Here is a 16458-nt window from a genome sequence, read left to right on the forward strand (position 1 = left end):
ACACACACACACACACACACACACACACACGTGTGGGCTGTGGGCTCTGTGAGAACATGCTTTGACCTAACACAAGACCTCTCCCTCTGAGGGAGAGCAGCTCAGAACATTTACCTTTAACTGAGTGTAAATGGAACCTTGACCCCCAAACCGACGCTGAAACTTCTCTTTGAAGCGAAGCACGAGCCGCAAAAACATCTCAGCTTTTTCTTCTTTTTTTTAAAATGTTGACACATAAGTTGTGTAAAACCAAAAACGGGTCGTGACGTTCTTTTATTTCTCAATAAAACATTTATTTGACTGAAATTGTTCCCCTCTCCATACTTGAAGCTCTTATTTCAGAATAAAACACCCTCGTCACTCTGGTTTCTTCATTTTCAGAGGCCGGTTCCAGCATCCCCTAAGGTGTTTTAACTCCACTTACACACACACGTCTGGACTCTGTTAGGCCCTCAATCTTGTTTTGCAGGCAGGAAGTGACGCTTGATGGTCATTTGTATCCCTTACGCCTGTATAAATTGTGCTCCTCTAGTCATATTCAGTGTGTAAGAACAAATTACAGTTTAAGGGCTTTTCATAAACGAGGACCAATGTAAGCTAAGCGTAGCATTTCTTGCTCTCTACTAACACATTTCTGCTTTAGTTGTTCCAATATATGAATTTCTTTTGTTAATAAAGTTGTGTGGATGTCAGTTGGAGTAAAAACTCAGTGTTTTGTTACAACATTGATGTCTAAATAGACCCGTCTGATGATTTAAGTGACTGGAAATGTCAGTTGAACACTGCAAGGGGATTAAGAAGAAACGCCTACGCTACGCGGGAACAAGATAGCACACACACACACCTGTCTGGCACATGTCTACCTGCTCCACATGCACCTTGGGACACATGGACTGACTCAAGTTGCACAACACATCTACCTGCTGGAGACTCACACTCCTCTACCTCCACACACACACACACACACACAAATGGGAGGGTGACAGGTGTGTGGGAGTGACAGCTCTTGATTTCATCCTTTCACTTGTGTGAGCTGACAGAAATCCACGCCCGGGTCGTTTCAGCTCCGGGGTGATCTTTTTTTTTTTTTTTTTTTAAATCGAGATCCAGGCCCAAATTTACCAGCATGTATTTATTTAAAATGAATGACAAATTATGACGCTTGATACAAAAAGAAATGTACTAAAGTCAATAGTGACCAAAATGGATTCTTCCTCCGTTAACCTCTGATGTTCAGGTGCATTTTAAAGCCGTGATTTTTGGGGAAAATTCAGACTTTTTTCATTTGCCACACTTGCAGGCCTGGTACCAGCGACTCAAATCCCATGATTTTGCCAGGTCGGTCCATTCGCACTGTAAATTCCTCTTCCTGCGTGTTTGTTTATGTAGAACTGTAAGAGCGGATGTGTGCACGTGCAGTAAAAAGCTCAGAGACGTCTTAACTCTCATTCATTGTTTAATTACATCAATATTTTTTTAAAAAAAGTGCTGCTGGTAAAGAATAACATTTCTTTTAAATCCTCAAATTCAAATGCGCCAGGAAAAAAAAAAAGACTAAAATAATTTATGATACAATAACAAAAAATATTTACATTGAAAAAAAAATATATGTACAAAATTTAAACCACAACTAAAGAGGAAAATAAAACACACGTCACAGGGCGACAGCAGCCGTGTGGAGGTAGGTTTTTATCATGCGAAAGAAAAAGAAACTCATCCTTGCTGTCTCGTTAAAACCCCACCGGCTGATGCTCTCGTTAAGGAAGAATTTAAAACCTGGAAAAACTAAAAACGCTGTTGCTCGTCTGGAAATGGGAGTCGGCGCCGGAAGAAGACGAGGTTTTAACCAGACAGCGACGTCATCAAACCTGAACCGTCCCGAACACAGAAAACATTTCAAGGCATAACAGGCTTCTCTGTTAACACACCTCATCGCCCCCCGGCAAACATCAGGGTCCGCTCGGGTACGGACACTCGCCAACACGGTGCACTTTAAGACGTCGGCACCACCGAAGTTCAATGTTTTTTTTTTGTGCATTTCATTACAAACGGCACATTAAAAGCATAACATATGCAACAATGGAAAACAACACTTAGAATCAAATGGCATTGAATTTGAACCTCATCGTTGACGTTTCTAGCTTCAGATCCAGCCCAAAGTAACAACCCGCCTGCACACACAGCAGGTAGAGCCTTCAGTTTAGTACACCGCAGAGTAGCAACTAGCATCACAGCGACTTTGCGTCCATGTCATCAAAAGAAAATAAAAATCGGCCGATGAAGGCTGCGCGTCTTTCTGTCCACGGAGGAATGTTGGTGAGTCAGTGGCCCTCCCTCATGTAACAAAAACGGGGTTCAAGGTGCAAAATGCTAAACCTGGGCGGGTCTGAGAGCTCTGGTCTGATCAGGCTCGTCCAGGCCTTCTGGGCCATGATCTCACTCAGCTGAAGCTCTACCAATTACCACTAAGTTCTGATTAACGAGGGCCACTGACTGACATGTAGGAACATTTCCACTGGAGTAATGATCATCTTAAAAAAAAAAAAATTAACAGTTATTTTAATATACACATAGCAGACTGCTAAAGTCACAGTATCGCCGCTGTGGTCCCCCCCCGGCAGAACCTCTCCCAACAGAGCAGGACATCGCTAGCTTGTCTCTCCGTCTCAAACGCGCTAAAAATCTAAAGTTATCCGAAGGCTCTCCGCTTCAACTTTGGCTGATTTGCTACGACAGCCCAGCCCGCGGCTCAGTTCACGTCCCAGTTCAGACTCCTCAGAACCTGGATGGCGTTCAATATGGCTACCGTTGGGGGTTTTAACTCTTCATTTATGGAGAAACACTTGAAATGGAAGTCAATTCTTATGAAACTGAGAAATCGCACACGTATCCTGAAGCGAGCGGACTGGTGGTGAACTGAGCTGAGGCGTGGCCTTGTTATGTGTACAGTATCAAACCTGGTCTATACAGTATAATCATTAACACACATTAACCTGATAATAGAGTGGTGCTGGGCCCGAGGGTCCATCTGAGGCCAGGCAGGACCGGATACACACTGGACAACCTTTAAAAGAGCGGTCAAGCTGCGATTAAAGTAGAGTCGGATGAAGTGCAGCCCACAGATAAGCTGGAAGCCACCGTGGAAACGGCGCGGGTGGAGGGATCACTGGTTACTATGGCTATAAGACATCCTGAAAATATTCAAGTTTCATTCAGCTACTGAGCCCTGGGCTGCTGTGGCTTCCGCTTATTCAGCTCGCACCTTTTCTCATTAACATCATCAATTTAATTTTAATCCTTTAAAAACAATTTTAAAAAAAAGACCCCCCCCCCCCAAAACAAGGTGTGTCAGTGTGTATTCAGTCCCAAGTAAAAAAAAAAAAGAAAAGAAAAGAAAAGAAAAGAAAAAAGGCATCTCCTCCCTTCGCTCTCGTTAACCTCTAAAAACATCCTAGAACAGTCAGCAGTCACGGCATGAGAATGATCAACTCTGAGGTGTGTATTGTTTAATGGCAACTGTGCGAGTGGACACAGTCCAGACCTATTGTTACTGAAAAATGAAATGTCATCTTTGTGCGCTCTTTTCAGCATGACACGCCATCCCTCACACGACCTACCCCTCCGGATTTGTACAAAGTCTCTTCCCACCTTCCCTCCCATTGTCTTTAAGCATCTAAAAGTTGAGTTCATGGCCACCGATTCGTCCATTAGCTGCGGAGGTGCGCCAGCCGCGCCTTCAGCTCCTCCTGTTTGGCTCGGAGTCTGTCCCGCTTGGTTTGCAGCTTGTGGCCTTCGTCCTCCAAGCCGTAGATGCAGTCTCTGGCCTTCTTCAGAATCACCACCTTGGACGCCTTTTCGTTGTGCGACAGTTCGGGCACGTTGTCTCGCAACCGCATGAAGCAGTTCTTCAGCTCGTTGCGACGCTGGCGCTCCATCACGTTGTGCGTCCGTCGTCGCTCCTCCTCATCCTCCGTCTCCGTCGAGTTCCGAGACGAGTAATGATACTTCGATGAGGATGACGAGGAGGAGCTGCGGGACGAGTGGTGGAACCGCAACGAGCCGTCGCTCCCTCTTGAGCGCTTGTTGGATGGAGACGAGGAAGAAGACGAGGAGGAAGGTGGCGGTGAATCAGGGCAAGGCGCGGCATAGTTGTGCTGCAGCTGGATCTCAACGTGGTAACGCTGGTGAGTCCACTGCTGCTCCTCCTGCTTCTGCTGGCGGGAAGACAGATCGGCGGAGGGGCTGGAGGAGCAGCGCACCACCGTCACCACATCAATCTCCTCCTCTGCAGGGGAAGAAGGAAGAAGAAGAAAGGAGGGTTATTTCAGGCTCGGCCTCGTTTCCCGACCCTAGCGGTAATTCCATCTGCTCTATGATGGCGTCTGAAATTTTCAAGAGGAAACCAAAAACAATGTGTGTGGACACTGTAAACATCACGGCGCGGCGCTGAGTAGTAGTGGAAATATTTCCCGCAACTGTAACAAGAAGCTTACAACTGTTTGCAAACCATAATTCTGATAATGAGGGGGCGGTCCTCAGATTACAGTTCAACCGGTGGCAGGTTTCAGCGGTGGGCCTGGGAGAGGTCACGTGCACCAGGAACAGAACGAAGTATGAATGCAAACATCTCCATGTTTTATCGTCATGAGCTCCAAACATTCAACAAATGCCTGTCTTGCTACTTCCTCTCTGGGTCAGAGCCAGGGACGCCGGAGGGCTCGAGCCAGTCAAATGACTCATTAGGGGTTTATGGACAACTATGCCAATGTTTCCGCTGAACATGAGTCACCCCCCCCCCCACCCCCACATACACACACACACCCCTCAAACAGTCAAAACTCTCTCCTCTCATCTTTCCTCAACAAAACCACTTCAAAGTATCAAATGAGTCATTAGATCTCTGGTGTCCAGATAACCAGAGTGCAAAGAACAGTTTTGGGCTCAGCGCCACTAAACATTAACTGGCGATTATCAATGAAGCGGCAGTTTAACTGCCTGGGTGGGAAAGTTTTGGTGCTGAAAAGCCCGACGCCGGCGTCTTAATCTATCATGACCAAAACATTCAAGATAAAACATAAAAAGTACACAAGGAAAAATATAATGGAAAAAAAACCAAAAACGTATCACTGAGTCAAATCATTCCGGCTCAACTTTGACAGGAGTTACAAGCGTGCACATCAAACTCACCAGAGTCGCTGGAGGAGTAGGTGGACAGCTCGCCACCAGCTGATCCGTAGTCCGACGTGGCCTCGCTCGGTTCCTCAGCATCCATCAGATTCTGGCAGTCCAGCGTGGAGCCAGCGATCCCCTCAAAAATGCTGGTGTCGATGTCAGACAGCAGCGGGCTGGAGCCGAGCACGGAGGAGAGCAGCTTCTCCTCCAGCGTCTTGTCCGATGGGAGGCACTGCCACAGGCAGTCCTCGCCGCTCTCCTCCAGGGGCGAGCACGGCTGGCTGGGCTCCCCTCCCTTCTCAGCAGCATCGGAGTGAAAGAAGTCGCAGTTCCAGTTGAGCTGCATGTCATGATCCTCCAGCAGGATATCCGACACGTAGCTCAGCTGGTCCTCCCTGGAGAGGGGCTTAGTGCTACCAAGGCCGGTCTTCATGGGGGGAGACTGTGGGGGAGTCGGCAGGGTCAGGAGGTCCTTCATCAAACTTTGGCAGAACTCCTCATCAAACAGCAGCGGCTCAGAGTAAAGCCAGTCCTGCGACTGTGCAAAGCTTTGCAACATGTTTGTTTGCAGAATCTGGTAGAACAAAAGCCAGAACAAAAAAAAAAATACGTCAGACAGGTAGTAAAGTTTAAATCCAGGAGTCAGTAGTGTTGAGGTAAATCCCAGCAGCAGCAGCAGCAGCAGCACGTGGCGTAGTGAAAGTTCAAACCAGTTCCTCCAAACTGAGGACCCTACTAGCAGAGTGCCTCCTTTTATCTGTGTTTACATCACTCAAGCCCCGCCCCACACGCCTTAGGAGTCAGTAAATCACCCCAAAGATTTAACACCACCCCCCCTCCCTGTGACATCATAGCAACAGCTGGGAGAGACATGGGGCAGAAACTCAACACCCCTTTCCACAATTTGCATTTTTCTCTCTCAATAGTCAATAAAAAGTGGAGCTCGGCTGCCGGCTGCCATGCAACACAATACTAGAAGAAAAGAGGATGGGCTTTGATTTCTTGTTCTCTTTCTGTTCCTCAACACTTAAATCCCTGCTGATGTTTTAGCACACATGAATACTTCAACTTCCCTGCAGCAAACCCCCACACTCACAGCTCCTCCAAGAACCCGAGGAAAAACTGGCTTCCCTCAACACAAAGCAGCAAGTTCAGTCAGCCAGTAACAAGCCGGCTTTATGCTGCCTACTCCAGCAATCATAATCATTGCATCAACTGAATGAACACAGCTTTTAAGGTCAATTTCACAACGAGGCAACCTTCTAATCATCGTAGTGGGTTGGTGTGTGTATCAGGTTGTGTTGGAGAACAAAGCAGCTGTGAGTGTGTATGTGTGTGTGTGTGGTCGTAAAGGACGCCTTAATATACCATCCCAGCCTGGGATTCCTGCGCAAAACTACAACGCGCACCAATACCCCTACGCTTCGTGTACAGACTGTAAAAATAGTACTTCTTTATACTCAGGGCAGCATATAAACTTAGAAAAACTAACCGACCGTTGAATTGCACATGAATAAGCATCTCCGACTCTAACATTACAACTGAATTCTTGCATTAAAGCAGAAAAACGGTAATATCTAAAATGTGCAATTGTCTGAATGCGGTTCTGAACGGGGACCGGCTCGTCAAGCTCTCCGCTGCTCCGCCGGTGTCCGCTGCTACAGGAACACCGTGTGCAGATATTACAAACCACGTTTAGAAACGCGGCATTTTCGCTCGGACCTGCTACCAGACAACCGTCAACCCCAGTAACGGCGCCCCGGTGCGGAAGGTCGAAGAAACCCCCGCATGAGAGGAACACGAGAGCCGGAGACTTCAAGTTCCCACGTGAAACCGGCATTCACTTCCAATCTGAGAATCCACTCGATCACCACGCCGATCGATGACAACGTTTATGAAAACACAAACGCGCGGTTTAACACCTGCTAATGAGGCGATCTGAGGTGAAGTCAGGTTAGCTAACCCCGGCTCACCCGCGTCACACTCACTCACCCCGACGTCCTGGTGGAAGTTCAGAGTGAAGACAACGATGGAGGAAGCGTCCCGGATGTCCAGGTAAATCCACGGATGTCTCTACGGCGCTGTCGTTATTCGCTTAACAAATGTTTTCGGCGTGTAAAATTAAAGTTGGAGCAAGGCAGCATGGTGTATCCCTCCGACTCTCCCCCGTCTCACTACCAGACAGAGTAGGTGTGGCCGCGGTCGAACTGGTTTTATGCTGCGCCGTTGTTCTTCCGCCTCGCGTCAAAATCGCGCCAAAACACTAACACCTAGCTCCGCGTGAGCGGCGGCGGCGTGACCCGTCTCATCAGAACCGCAGCGACTTAGAGCTTCGATCGACTCCAGCCGCGGAAAGCGGGAGGGGAAGCGAGTGGGTGTATTTCCACACTATCGTCAGGGTCTAACTTCTCCGCGGAGTGATCGGGAACAGGGTGGGATTCCGGGAAAACGATGGCGGGTAAAAGTTGGTACAGACACACGTGGATTGTAGGGAGAAGCCGGGTGTCTTACCGCCTGTCTGCCTGCCTGTCTCACCTCCAACAGCAGCAGCCGGACCCGGGAGCTTTAAACCGACACTCGAATGCAGTGAAAGGAGCCCGGCGAGCGGGTCGCTCAGGGGTCAGCGCCCCTCAGGTTGAGATTCACTGCGGAGAAAATAGACGGTCTTTGTCGTAGGTGAGGAATGTGAGTGATTCCGGAGTGGGGAGAGCGAGGGGCCGGGTTACAGTTACAACATGGATGCTCTCTCTTTAACTGATGTGAGAGAGAGACAGACGAGCAGACAGACAGGCTAAACACAGCCACGTCCCTCGAATCCAACTCTTGCAAGTGTGTTTCACCATCCGTTCACCCCCCCCCCCCCTAGTATCCACTACTACTGGCATTTCTTCTTCTTCTTCTTTCACAACATCCCAAAAGAGGACAATAAATTTAAAAAAATATTCTGGGTTAATAACCAAATGTGATTAGACCAAAACCATTTACAGTGTTATTATTGTGGTATTATTATAGTGTTATTGTGTTGTTATTGTGCCTATTTCAAGTTCTTATCATTTTTGCATTTGTCTTTCTGTGTGTGTGTGTGTGTGTGTGTGTGTGTGTGTGAGTGTGTGTGGCACCAACAACAAAAATGTAAAAGTTCATATCAATAATCACACATGTGTATTAAACGAGCTGTGTTAACCCCAGTCAGATACCGCAGCCCTCCCTCCTCCTCCTCCTCCTCCTCCTCCTCCACCCCCCCCCCCCCCTCCATTTGCTGTACCGCACGTTACATAACGGACGAGGACTCGGTGGTACACGTGCGGACCCGTCAGCCAATCAGAGGGCGAGTCAGCCCCGGTTCACGTGAGTTCTCGGCAAGCTCTCCAAGGAATCTTGTAACAAGAATTCACTGTCCCCCCCCCCTCCTAATACGGCTGCTGCGATAATTCACAAGTCTTCTGTGTGTGTGTGTGTGTGTGTGTGTGTGTGTGGGGGGGGGGGGGGGTTAACTGATATTTCATGTTTAAAACGCTTGTAAATGTGGCAGCATCACAATCTCATCCACATCTCCTCTTTGTTTGTGGTTATTTATGTGTTTTTGAATGGATTCTGCAATCATTTGGAGACTTTCAAAAAAGGGAAATTATCACTTTTGTTTGTATTTATTATTTTTTATTATTGTTTTTGTTTTTTTAGCTGCAGTGTAAATGAATGTAAGCATTTCCTCGTGTGGAGGAGAACTGCAGCGTAAGCTCCCTGGTTGTAACAAAAATTAAATAAATAAATGAAATGAATCCCAGCCTACTGTTCCAGATTCATGGGGGCGGCGAGTGTGCAGCAGCTGTGAGGCGGGTTAATGTGCCACCTACAGGCCGACTGGCAGACTGACTGACTGGCCTGGTTCCAGCTCTGGATACTCAACTTCCTGACAGCTCCAGCGATGACTCACGGGCTCATTTTGTGACTAACTGTTTAATTCTGGGATTTTCTGAATTGTTCCACATGAGTCGGAACCACAGAACGAATCAGTGTTGAGACAACGAGAGCCATTTAATGACATTTTAACTTTCAAACCGAGTCCAGCAGCTTCACAGCGTCAACTGAGCCTCCATTTTCCTCCTTGAAATCAAGTGAAATTGCTCGTTATCTTTAAGTAAAACTCAATAATTAAGATGAACATGATCAGCAGCATTAATGTCATACATGTTCATGATCAATCCGTCTGGTTCTGGATGCTTAGGCTATGTATGCCCCCCTGCCGCAGGTCTGATTGTGAGTGAATGGATCTCTCGATGAGAACCTTCCCTGGCCCCAGGAACCTGCTGACACCCGTTAAGACCTGGCTTTTGTCTGCAGTGGGAAGCGTTTTAACCTGCACTCACGACTGCAGGAGACATGGGCGTTCACCGGCTCCGCCTCCTATCGGCCCATGAGGGAAGAGAAAAACCCAGCAATTTGCGTCACTCCTCTGGTTTGATGTGTTACTTCGGTAACGCTTTGTCACCTCATCAACATTAATAACCTTCGGGCAGCAGGTTGAGGTGTGTTGAGTTTGAACATCAGCCATCATGACTTGAACTACCCAGAGGGACGCGGCCAGGGCCCTGAATGCTGCGTCACTCTTCTGTTTGTTTACCATATTTCCGGTGAGTTCCAGGAGAGAGAAAATTAAATGTAAAGAAAAACAGAAAATCGTGGTTTGAATCGTGGCGAAGGAGAGCTGAACAGGACACGAGCTCCCCTGCAAGCCAGCTGTCAGGGTCCTGACACCGCCACCGTCCTGGACCTGGATCTATAATCAATACCGATAAAATTAATGAGGATCGTTACATTTTGACAGCCCGTTCCTGCTTTGGCTGGCACAGCGTTTTGAACCTTAACAGCACTGGGTTAGCATTCCAGGACCAATCGTGATGGAGGGATGAGTGAGGAGATACAGGGGAGGGATGGAGGGATGAGTGGGGAGATACAGGGGAGGGATGGAGGGATGAGTGAGGAGATACAGGGGAGGGATGGAGGGATGAGTGGGGAGATACAGAGGAGGGATGGAGGGATGAGTGAGGAGATACAGGGGAGGGATGGAGGGATGAGTGGGGAGATACAGAGGAGGGATGGAGGGATGAGTGAGGAGATACAGGGGAGGGATGGAGGGATGAGTGGGGAGATACAGAGGAGGGATGAGAGGGGAGATACAGAGGAGGGATGGAGGGATGAGAGGGGAGATACAGAGGAGGGATGGAGGGATGAATGGGGAGATACAGGGGAGGGATGGAGGGATGAATGGGGAGATACAGAGGAGGGATGGGGGGATGAATGGGGAGATACAGAGGAGGGATGGGGGGATGAATGGGGAGATACAGAGGAGGGATGGGGGGATGAGTGGGAGGATAGAAAGGGTTTACACATGGTTGCTGTCTAAGAAGAGAAACCACAAAATCCAACAGGGCTTCAGTCACAAGTGGACGGAGGCGTCTGAGTTCGTTCTGTCACTGTTGTACTTCATGCACTCCAACCCAAGCTGAGGGCCCAGGAGGGAGCCCTGTGCCCCCCCCCCCCGACCCCCCCGAGGTCTGAGGTATGATGAGTTACTGGAGGGTTAGAGGGCACTTGTGAGCCCGAATGAGCAGCGTAGACAACGACTGAGTGAATGATTGGTTTGTGCTGCAAGTCTCTCTCTCTCTCTGTCTGTCTCTCTCTCTGTGTCTCTCTCTCGCTCATCCCAGGGTGCCTCCCAGAGGGAACCAGGGTGCTGATGGCGGTGCATCTGGAGTCCTGGAATCTAAAGAATGACAAACAGAGGCTCGCACACAAGTGGCGCTGACACGCTTTTTGTCATGAGGGACCAACATCGCGCTCCCCGCTCCACTGACCAAGGCTCTAAATTGCTGAAGTGCTGAGCCGCCCGGGTGACTCACTCCCATCGGATCCAGTAGCAGCAGGGGCCTCCTCACCTCCTCCTGTGTGACGAAACACTCGCAAACATCAGAACAGCCGCTGGAGTTGGAACGACACTCCGTAACCTGAGGACGCGTCAGCGTGGGGATGCGTCCCTACATCAGACGTCCTCCAGCAGGCCCCCGCTGCGTCTCGCCGTCCAGTTTGATTTACTAAAGTATTTTCCTTCACATGTGGGGTGGAGCTTGATACCGCAGGGTGGCGCATTTTTTTATTTAAAAAAAAGACAGCAGGAAGTATTTACTTGTTCAAAATTGTACTCATAATCTGAATGAAATAGTACAATAAAACTGTAAAATGAACGTGGTGGAGTGTTCATTATAATTAATTCAACGATAAAATTGCCTCCAAAGTAAAAAAAAAAAATTTAAAAAGCGCAGGCAGATTGCTTCCCGTCATAGTTGCTCATTTCAGGCACGTGACAGTTACTCAAATCTGTCCATAAAAAAAAAAAATTTAAAAAAAAATTTAAGGAACGTCCAGCACAAAACCCGAACACCGAGTTTTGTGCTTGGATTCAAAACTCCAGCCGGGTCAGATTCACGTGTCTTGAACGATGTGTGTTTTATTTAAGACCCTTGAAGTGCGTTAATCTGCGACGCCGCGGTGCATCTCCTAAGTTCTTCCCAGTTCAAACGGTCAAACTGATGATCGAAGGGTTAAAAGGTTAATTAACCGACTGACTGACTGACCGACAAACCAGCCGACCGGCACAGTGAACCCGGTGGCATGAGACAGCTAATGGGACACACGCACGCGCACACACACACGCGCACACACACAGCCAAAGCCCCGAGGGCAAGCAAGGGGGGTGGGATTATCCTGTGTGCGTGTGTGTGTGTGTGTGTGTGTGCGTGTAGCTACTAGGACCCTGATCTCCTCCTTATTAGGACTCATGATCCTGCAGCGCGTCCCCGCGCAGACAGACAGGCTGCTCTAATCAGGCAGCAGCTACTGGATGAGCTTAAACGCACAAAGTCGAGGGTGACGCTGCATGGACCTGAAAGCCCCCTGGCACTGGTTCTATTAGGTTCTGTAAACAACCCAGATTTGACACTCGTGAGGCAGAATTGGATTATTCCCAAACTCTAATCCCAGAGTCGGATCTGGTTCAGCAGGTGTTCTTCTGCTCGGTTAGGGTTTCAGGCTGCAGTCTGTCCCCGCCAGACCCCGGGCCCAGCATCAGCTGCGGGATGTGAATGGCCTCTGCACAGCCTGGTTAAAGCTGGAGGCTCACGGCGAAACGCCCGCCGAGGCATCACGAGCTAGTTTGCAAAACTGAACCACTGAGTCCAATCAGAAAGAGCCGACAGCGTCAGCTGGTGGTTTTGGATTGCAACGATCAGCACTGGGTAGGGGTCGCCGACCGTCGCTCGAAAAATGGAGCCGTCTCATATTCAGACTCAAAAGCACACGTCCCGTATTGGGCAGGAAAAGGGACGCGCTTTGTCCCGCGTGACCGTGAGAATCAAAGACAGCCTCCAAAAATGTCAGCGGAACTTGGGGTGGACTTGTTCCCAGGCCCTCGCCTCCTCTGTGACCAATGAGCTGGCAGCGCTCTCTCACACGAGTACGACGATACAGAATCCTGCTTATCTCATTGGTCGAGGGAAGTCGACACCGGAAGACAACCGACGACCATGACAAAGCAGCGTGGGTGACAGGGACACGGACACCGGCGCTGCTTTGGTCTGAGGCAGGGCCGCCAGCTGTCCCTTCAGATACAGAATGGTCCCTCGTTTTGGAACTAAAAGTCGCGTCCCTCAATGACGAGGGACGCCTTACACTGAAGGCGATCCCACACACAACCACAGCTCTGTGACCGCTGCCGGCCGTTCCGCCCCCTCGCTGCCCGTCTGGAATCACGTGCTTCTCGTTAACCAATGAGAAGAGATTATACTGGATGAATGGCTGACAGCGTCTAAAAGGCTTGATTCTGCACTGATTGTTGTGTTCCAGAGAAGAATTGTTGTTGCTCTTTTGTTGCTCACGACCTAAGAACACGTTAGGGTTCTATTTGTTTACTCCTCTTCATGCTTTATTCAGATTTTATTCAGATTCGTTTTAATTTTTTTTTTTTTTTAAAGAATGGCACCGGTGGAAGTACTTTACTTTCTTATTTCATGCAGAACAAAACAGAAAGGATCAAATTCAGTGTGTGTTTGTCACAAAGCAGGGGTCATGAAAGTGCACCCCCCCCCCAGACCCAACAAGACCCAGGTGATCCCACTCACAAGAGGGCCACACCAAGACAGGAAGTGAAGCTCACTGAGAGGGAAGTGCTTTCAGAATAAAACAGGGTCCAACCAAACGAGACAGGAACAGAATACACAGAAGGATCAAAACTTCAAGGGCATCAACAGTACAAGTGCAGTACTCTGCAGTACTTCCCCGACAGACATCGTGGGCCTCACTTCTTGTGCACTGATAGATTTGATTCATTTATTTTATTTTATTTTTTTAAATCAGTTTTGTGCTGCTGCCTTGAAGTATTGATTTACTTCTGTGTACATTTCCGGTAGTTTTCTAAGGCTGGATGCTGCATAGCTGCATGTTTTCTTTTTTTTGAGGGGGGGGGGGGTCATATAGATCTTTGCTGTGTGGTCAGCGCTGCAGCTTCCGTTGCGTTCGGTGTGTTTCAGCCAGAGGGACACGGAGAGAAAGGATTCATTCTCATCTTTCCCTTCATTCCTGTGAAATTACAGCTCTCCCTGCATCACCGCAGGATCTGACTAACTGCATAATGACAGACGTCCACACAGAGACGGTCCCTTTTTCTAAATGTTTGTGCTGCTGTGTATACATTTTTTTTTTTTCTGAGGGGGGGGGGGGGGGAGATCAAAAAAAAGATCAACCGCACATGTGCAGGCAGTGATGCGTTCAATGTTTCCAGGTTGCCTGTAGAAGACGACATGGACCGTTAAGTTTGTGGCTGAAAAACAAAAAAGGAAGTGCCAACATGACAGTAGTGAGTGTAACTGCCACAGTCCAGAAGGATGGAGGACAAAGAGAAGAGGAGGGACCACACACTCACACACACACACACACACACACACACACACACACACACACACACACACACACACACACACGAGCTGGGACTTAATGAAAGGTTTATTTCATGAAAACTGGGGCTTGCTTTACCCAGCATCAGATTATCAGTGATACTAGCAGTAGCTTTTAGAAATCCTTGTGTAAGGAGATGCATTCCGTTTGGATTCCAACCAATTTGACCCTCTGGTTGGTTTCCTCTCGGCCAGAATCTCCTGTATGACGATGTTTTACACCCCCCAAAAGATTGAAGATCCAGAGATAGAGAAAGGTGACGAACTTAAAGAAAAGAAAAAGAATTTGTTCTTTTCTGTGTGTGTGTGTGTGTGTGTGTGTGTGGTTTTTTTTTTGCGTCACGGTGTCCGGATCAGGGATGATAAATGGGGCAAGACAAGAGCGGTAAAAAAACAAACAAACAACAAAAAACAAAGAAAAACAACAAGCTTCAAAGGCTAAACTCGCACCAGAACTGGACGGCTTCCACTGCTGCTGACGAGGAGAACACTTTCTGCCACCACAATGGAAACGCGGCTCTTTACCCCACACAATACCCCAGAAACGTCAAGTCAGGGCACGGCTCCGAGGAGACCACCAGCAGCTGGTCTTTAAAGGCCTCAAGCGGTTTCGGGTGGAATGTTTCTCCTTGACGGTTTTAATAGAGCGTCTGTCTCACCTCAGTCAGCTGCTGGGAGGAGGAGGAGGAGGACCAGAGGCTGGCGGCTGTGGAGCATTTCCTCTGGGATCAGCCTTCGTGTGGCGCTCGTGTGTGTGTGTGTGTGTGTGTGTGTGTGTGTGTGTGTGTGTGTGTGTGTGTGTGTGTGTGTGTGTGTGTGTGTGTGCGGCTTGGCATGCGTTGTGGTATTCATCAAAGGGAGTAACCACAGCTTTGCCGGGAACATGTAAAAGTGCATCCTGCTGGACTTTCTTCACGGTTGTGTGTGTGTGTTATTTTATTATTTCCTTAAACGGACTAAATGACCCCCAAAGAACTCTAAACCACAGAAAATCCGGGAGACAGCTGCCGCCCCACTGGAGACATCTCGGAGGAACTCTCTCTCTCCGTCTCACAGCTGTGTCCAGTTACCGCGGTGGATCAGGTCTCTGTCCGGGGTGAAGCCGCTGTGATGTCATAGAAGATTCATTGGGCCGCTTCATGTCATCGCTCTTGTGTTACATTATCAAGTTCGGTAGCTACGACCTTTCATCTATTATCAACGGCTGACTGACATCAGCAGGTTGCCAGGACGCTGTGAAACATCTTTTTTTCTTTTTAATGAGTTCTATGGTTGAACCGAACAAGAAAACAAAGATTATTAGTTTTACCAAAACATTAAAACCCTGCGATGAATCCCCCCCCCCCCCCATACGATTACAGCCTTCAGTTTTTGCTTGAAGCTGTAATCATAGAAGCCTCCAGACTCTTGGAGGCCCCCGTTTGGCCGTCTGAGAAGTGGGAAGTCTGGAGGACATTTGTGACGTCAGAACGTGGGAAAAAAAACCCTTTCCTTCAGCGTTTAGGGATCCTATCTGGTATGTTTAGCTGTTTTATGATACCCCCCCTCTCCCAACTTGTCCTCTGTGTTTCCGCAAACTTCATTGATAGGACCAACCCCCGAGCCCCGCCTGTCTGCTGCCTTGTCCATTGGTTTAGTTTGATGACGTGTGTTTGCTTCTCCCAGTGTTTCACCAGGTTTCTGTGGTCGAGTTGTTTATTTCATCAGTTTAGTTTTGTGACGCCTCCACGTGAGCGGGAGGTATTAGTGGGGTCGTCCGTCCATCTGCCCGACCCGTTTCTGTTAACATGATGTATCCAGAACTCCATCCATCCATTTTCTACTGCTCATCCTGTTAAGGGTGGAGCCTTTCCCTGCAGCCTTCAGGTGAGAGGCGGGGTTCCCCCTGGACAGGTCACCAGTCCATGGCAGGGCCAACACATAGAGACAGACAACCATTGGCTGTATCCTTCTTGAACTTTGGGTCACATGTCCACTGGGACTCAAGGATGAACTAAAAAGATTCTGGTGGTCACAGAGGTGACACAATTATTTTGTATTGTTAAACCCAACAATGCTCACTGCCTGCCTGCGTCCATGTTTACCGTCCCTCTCCAGAGATCTCGTTTCTTCTTCCCAGTATAACAATATTTCTCGTTGGCCCGGCAGGGAGGCATTTTAGGAAACATGGCGAAACCGAGATTAAGCGTGGAACCGATGAGATGATATTTGTAGACACATCTATAGTTGAGGCAGCGCCATGGAAACACCAGGAATAAGTGAAGCACAGGAAATGCTCCTC

At 48.5% G+C, this 16458-nt stretch overlaps 1 protein-coding gene across 1 annotated transcript; it reads right to left on the reverse strand.

Moving 5' to 3' along the window:
* Positions 1–340: 340 nt before the first annotated feature.
* mych (myelocytomatosis oncogene homolog) lies at positions 341–7552 on the reverse strand. Its single transcript, XM_086200267.1, has 3 exons — positions 7165–7552; positions 5188–5746; positions 341–4285 (listed from the first exon to the last, which is right to left on the reverse strand). Exons 2-3 carry the CDS (start codon positions 5729–5731, stop codon positions 3708–3710), a joined length of 1122 nt encoding a protein of 373 aa, XP_086056393.1. The 5' UTR covers positions 5732–5746; positions 7165–7552; the 3' UTR covers positions 341–3707.
* Between the last annotated feature and the right edge of the window lie 8906 nt (positions 7553–16458).

The sequence above is a fragment of the Aulostomus chinensis genome, chromosome 3 (genome assembly GCF_037954235.1).
Source record: "Aulostomus chinensis isolate RoL2024-O1b breed Wild chromosome 3, RoL_Achi_v1.0, whole genome shotgun sequence".
NCBI lineage: Eukaryota > Metazoa > Chordata > Actinopteri > Syngnathiformes > Aulostomidae > Aulostomus > Aulostomus chinensis.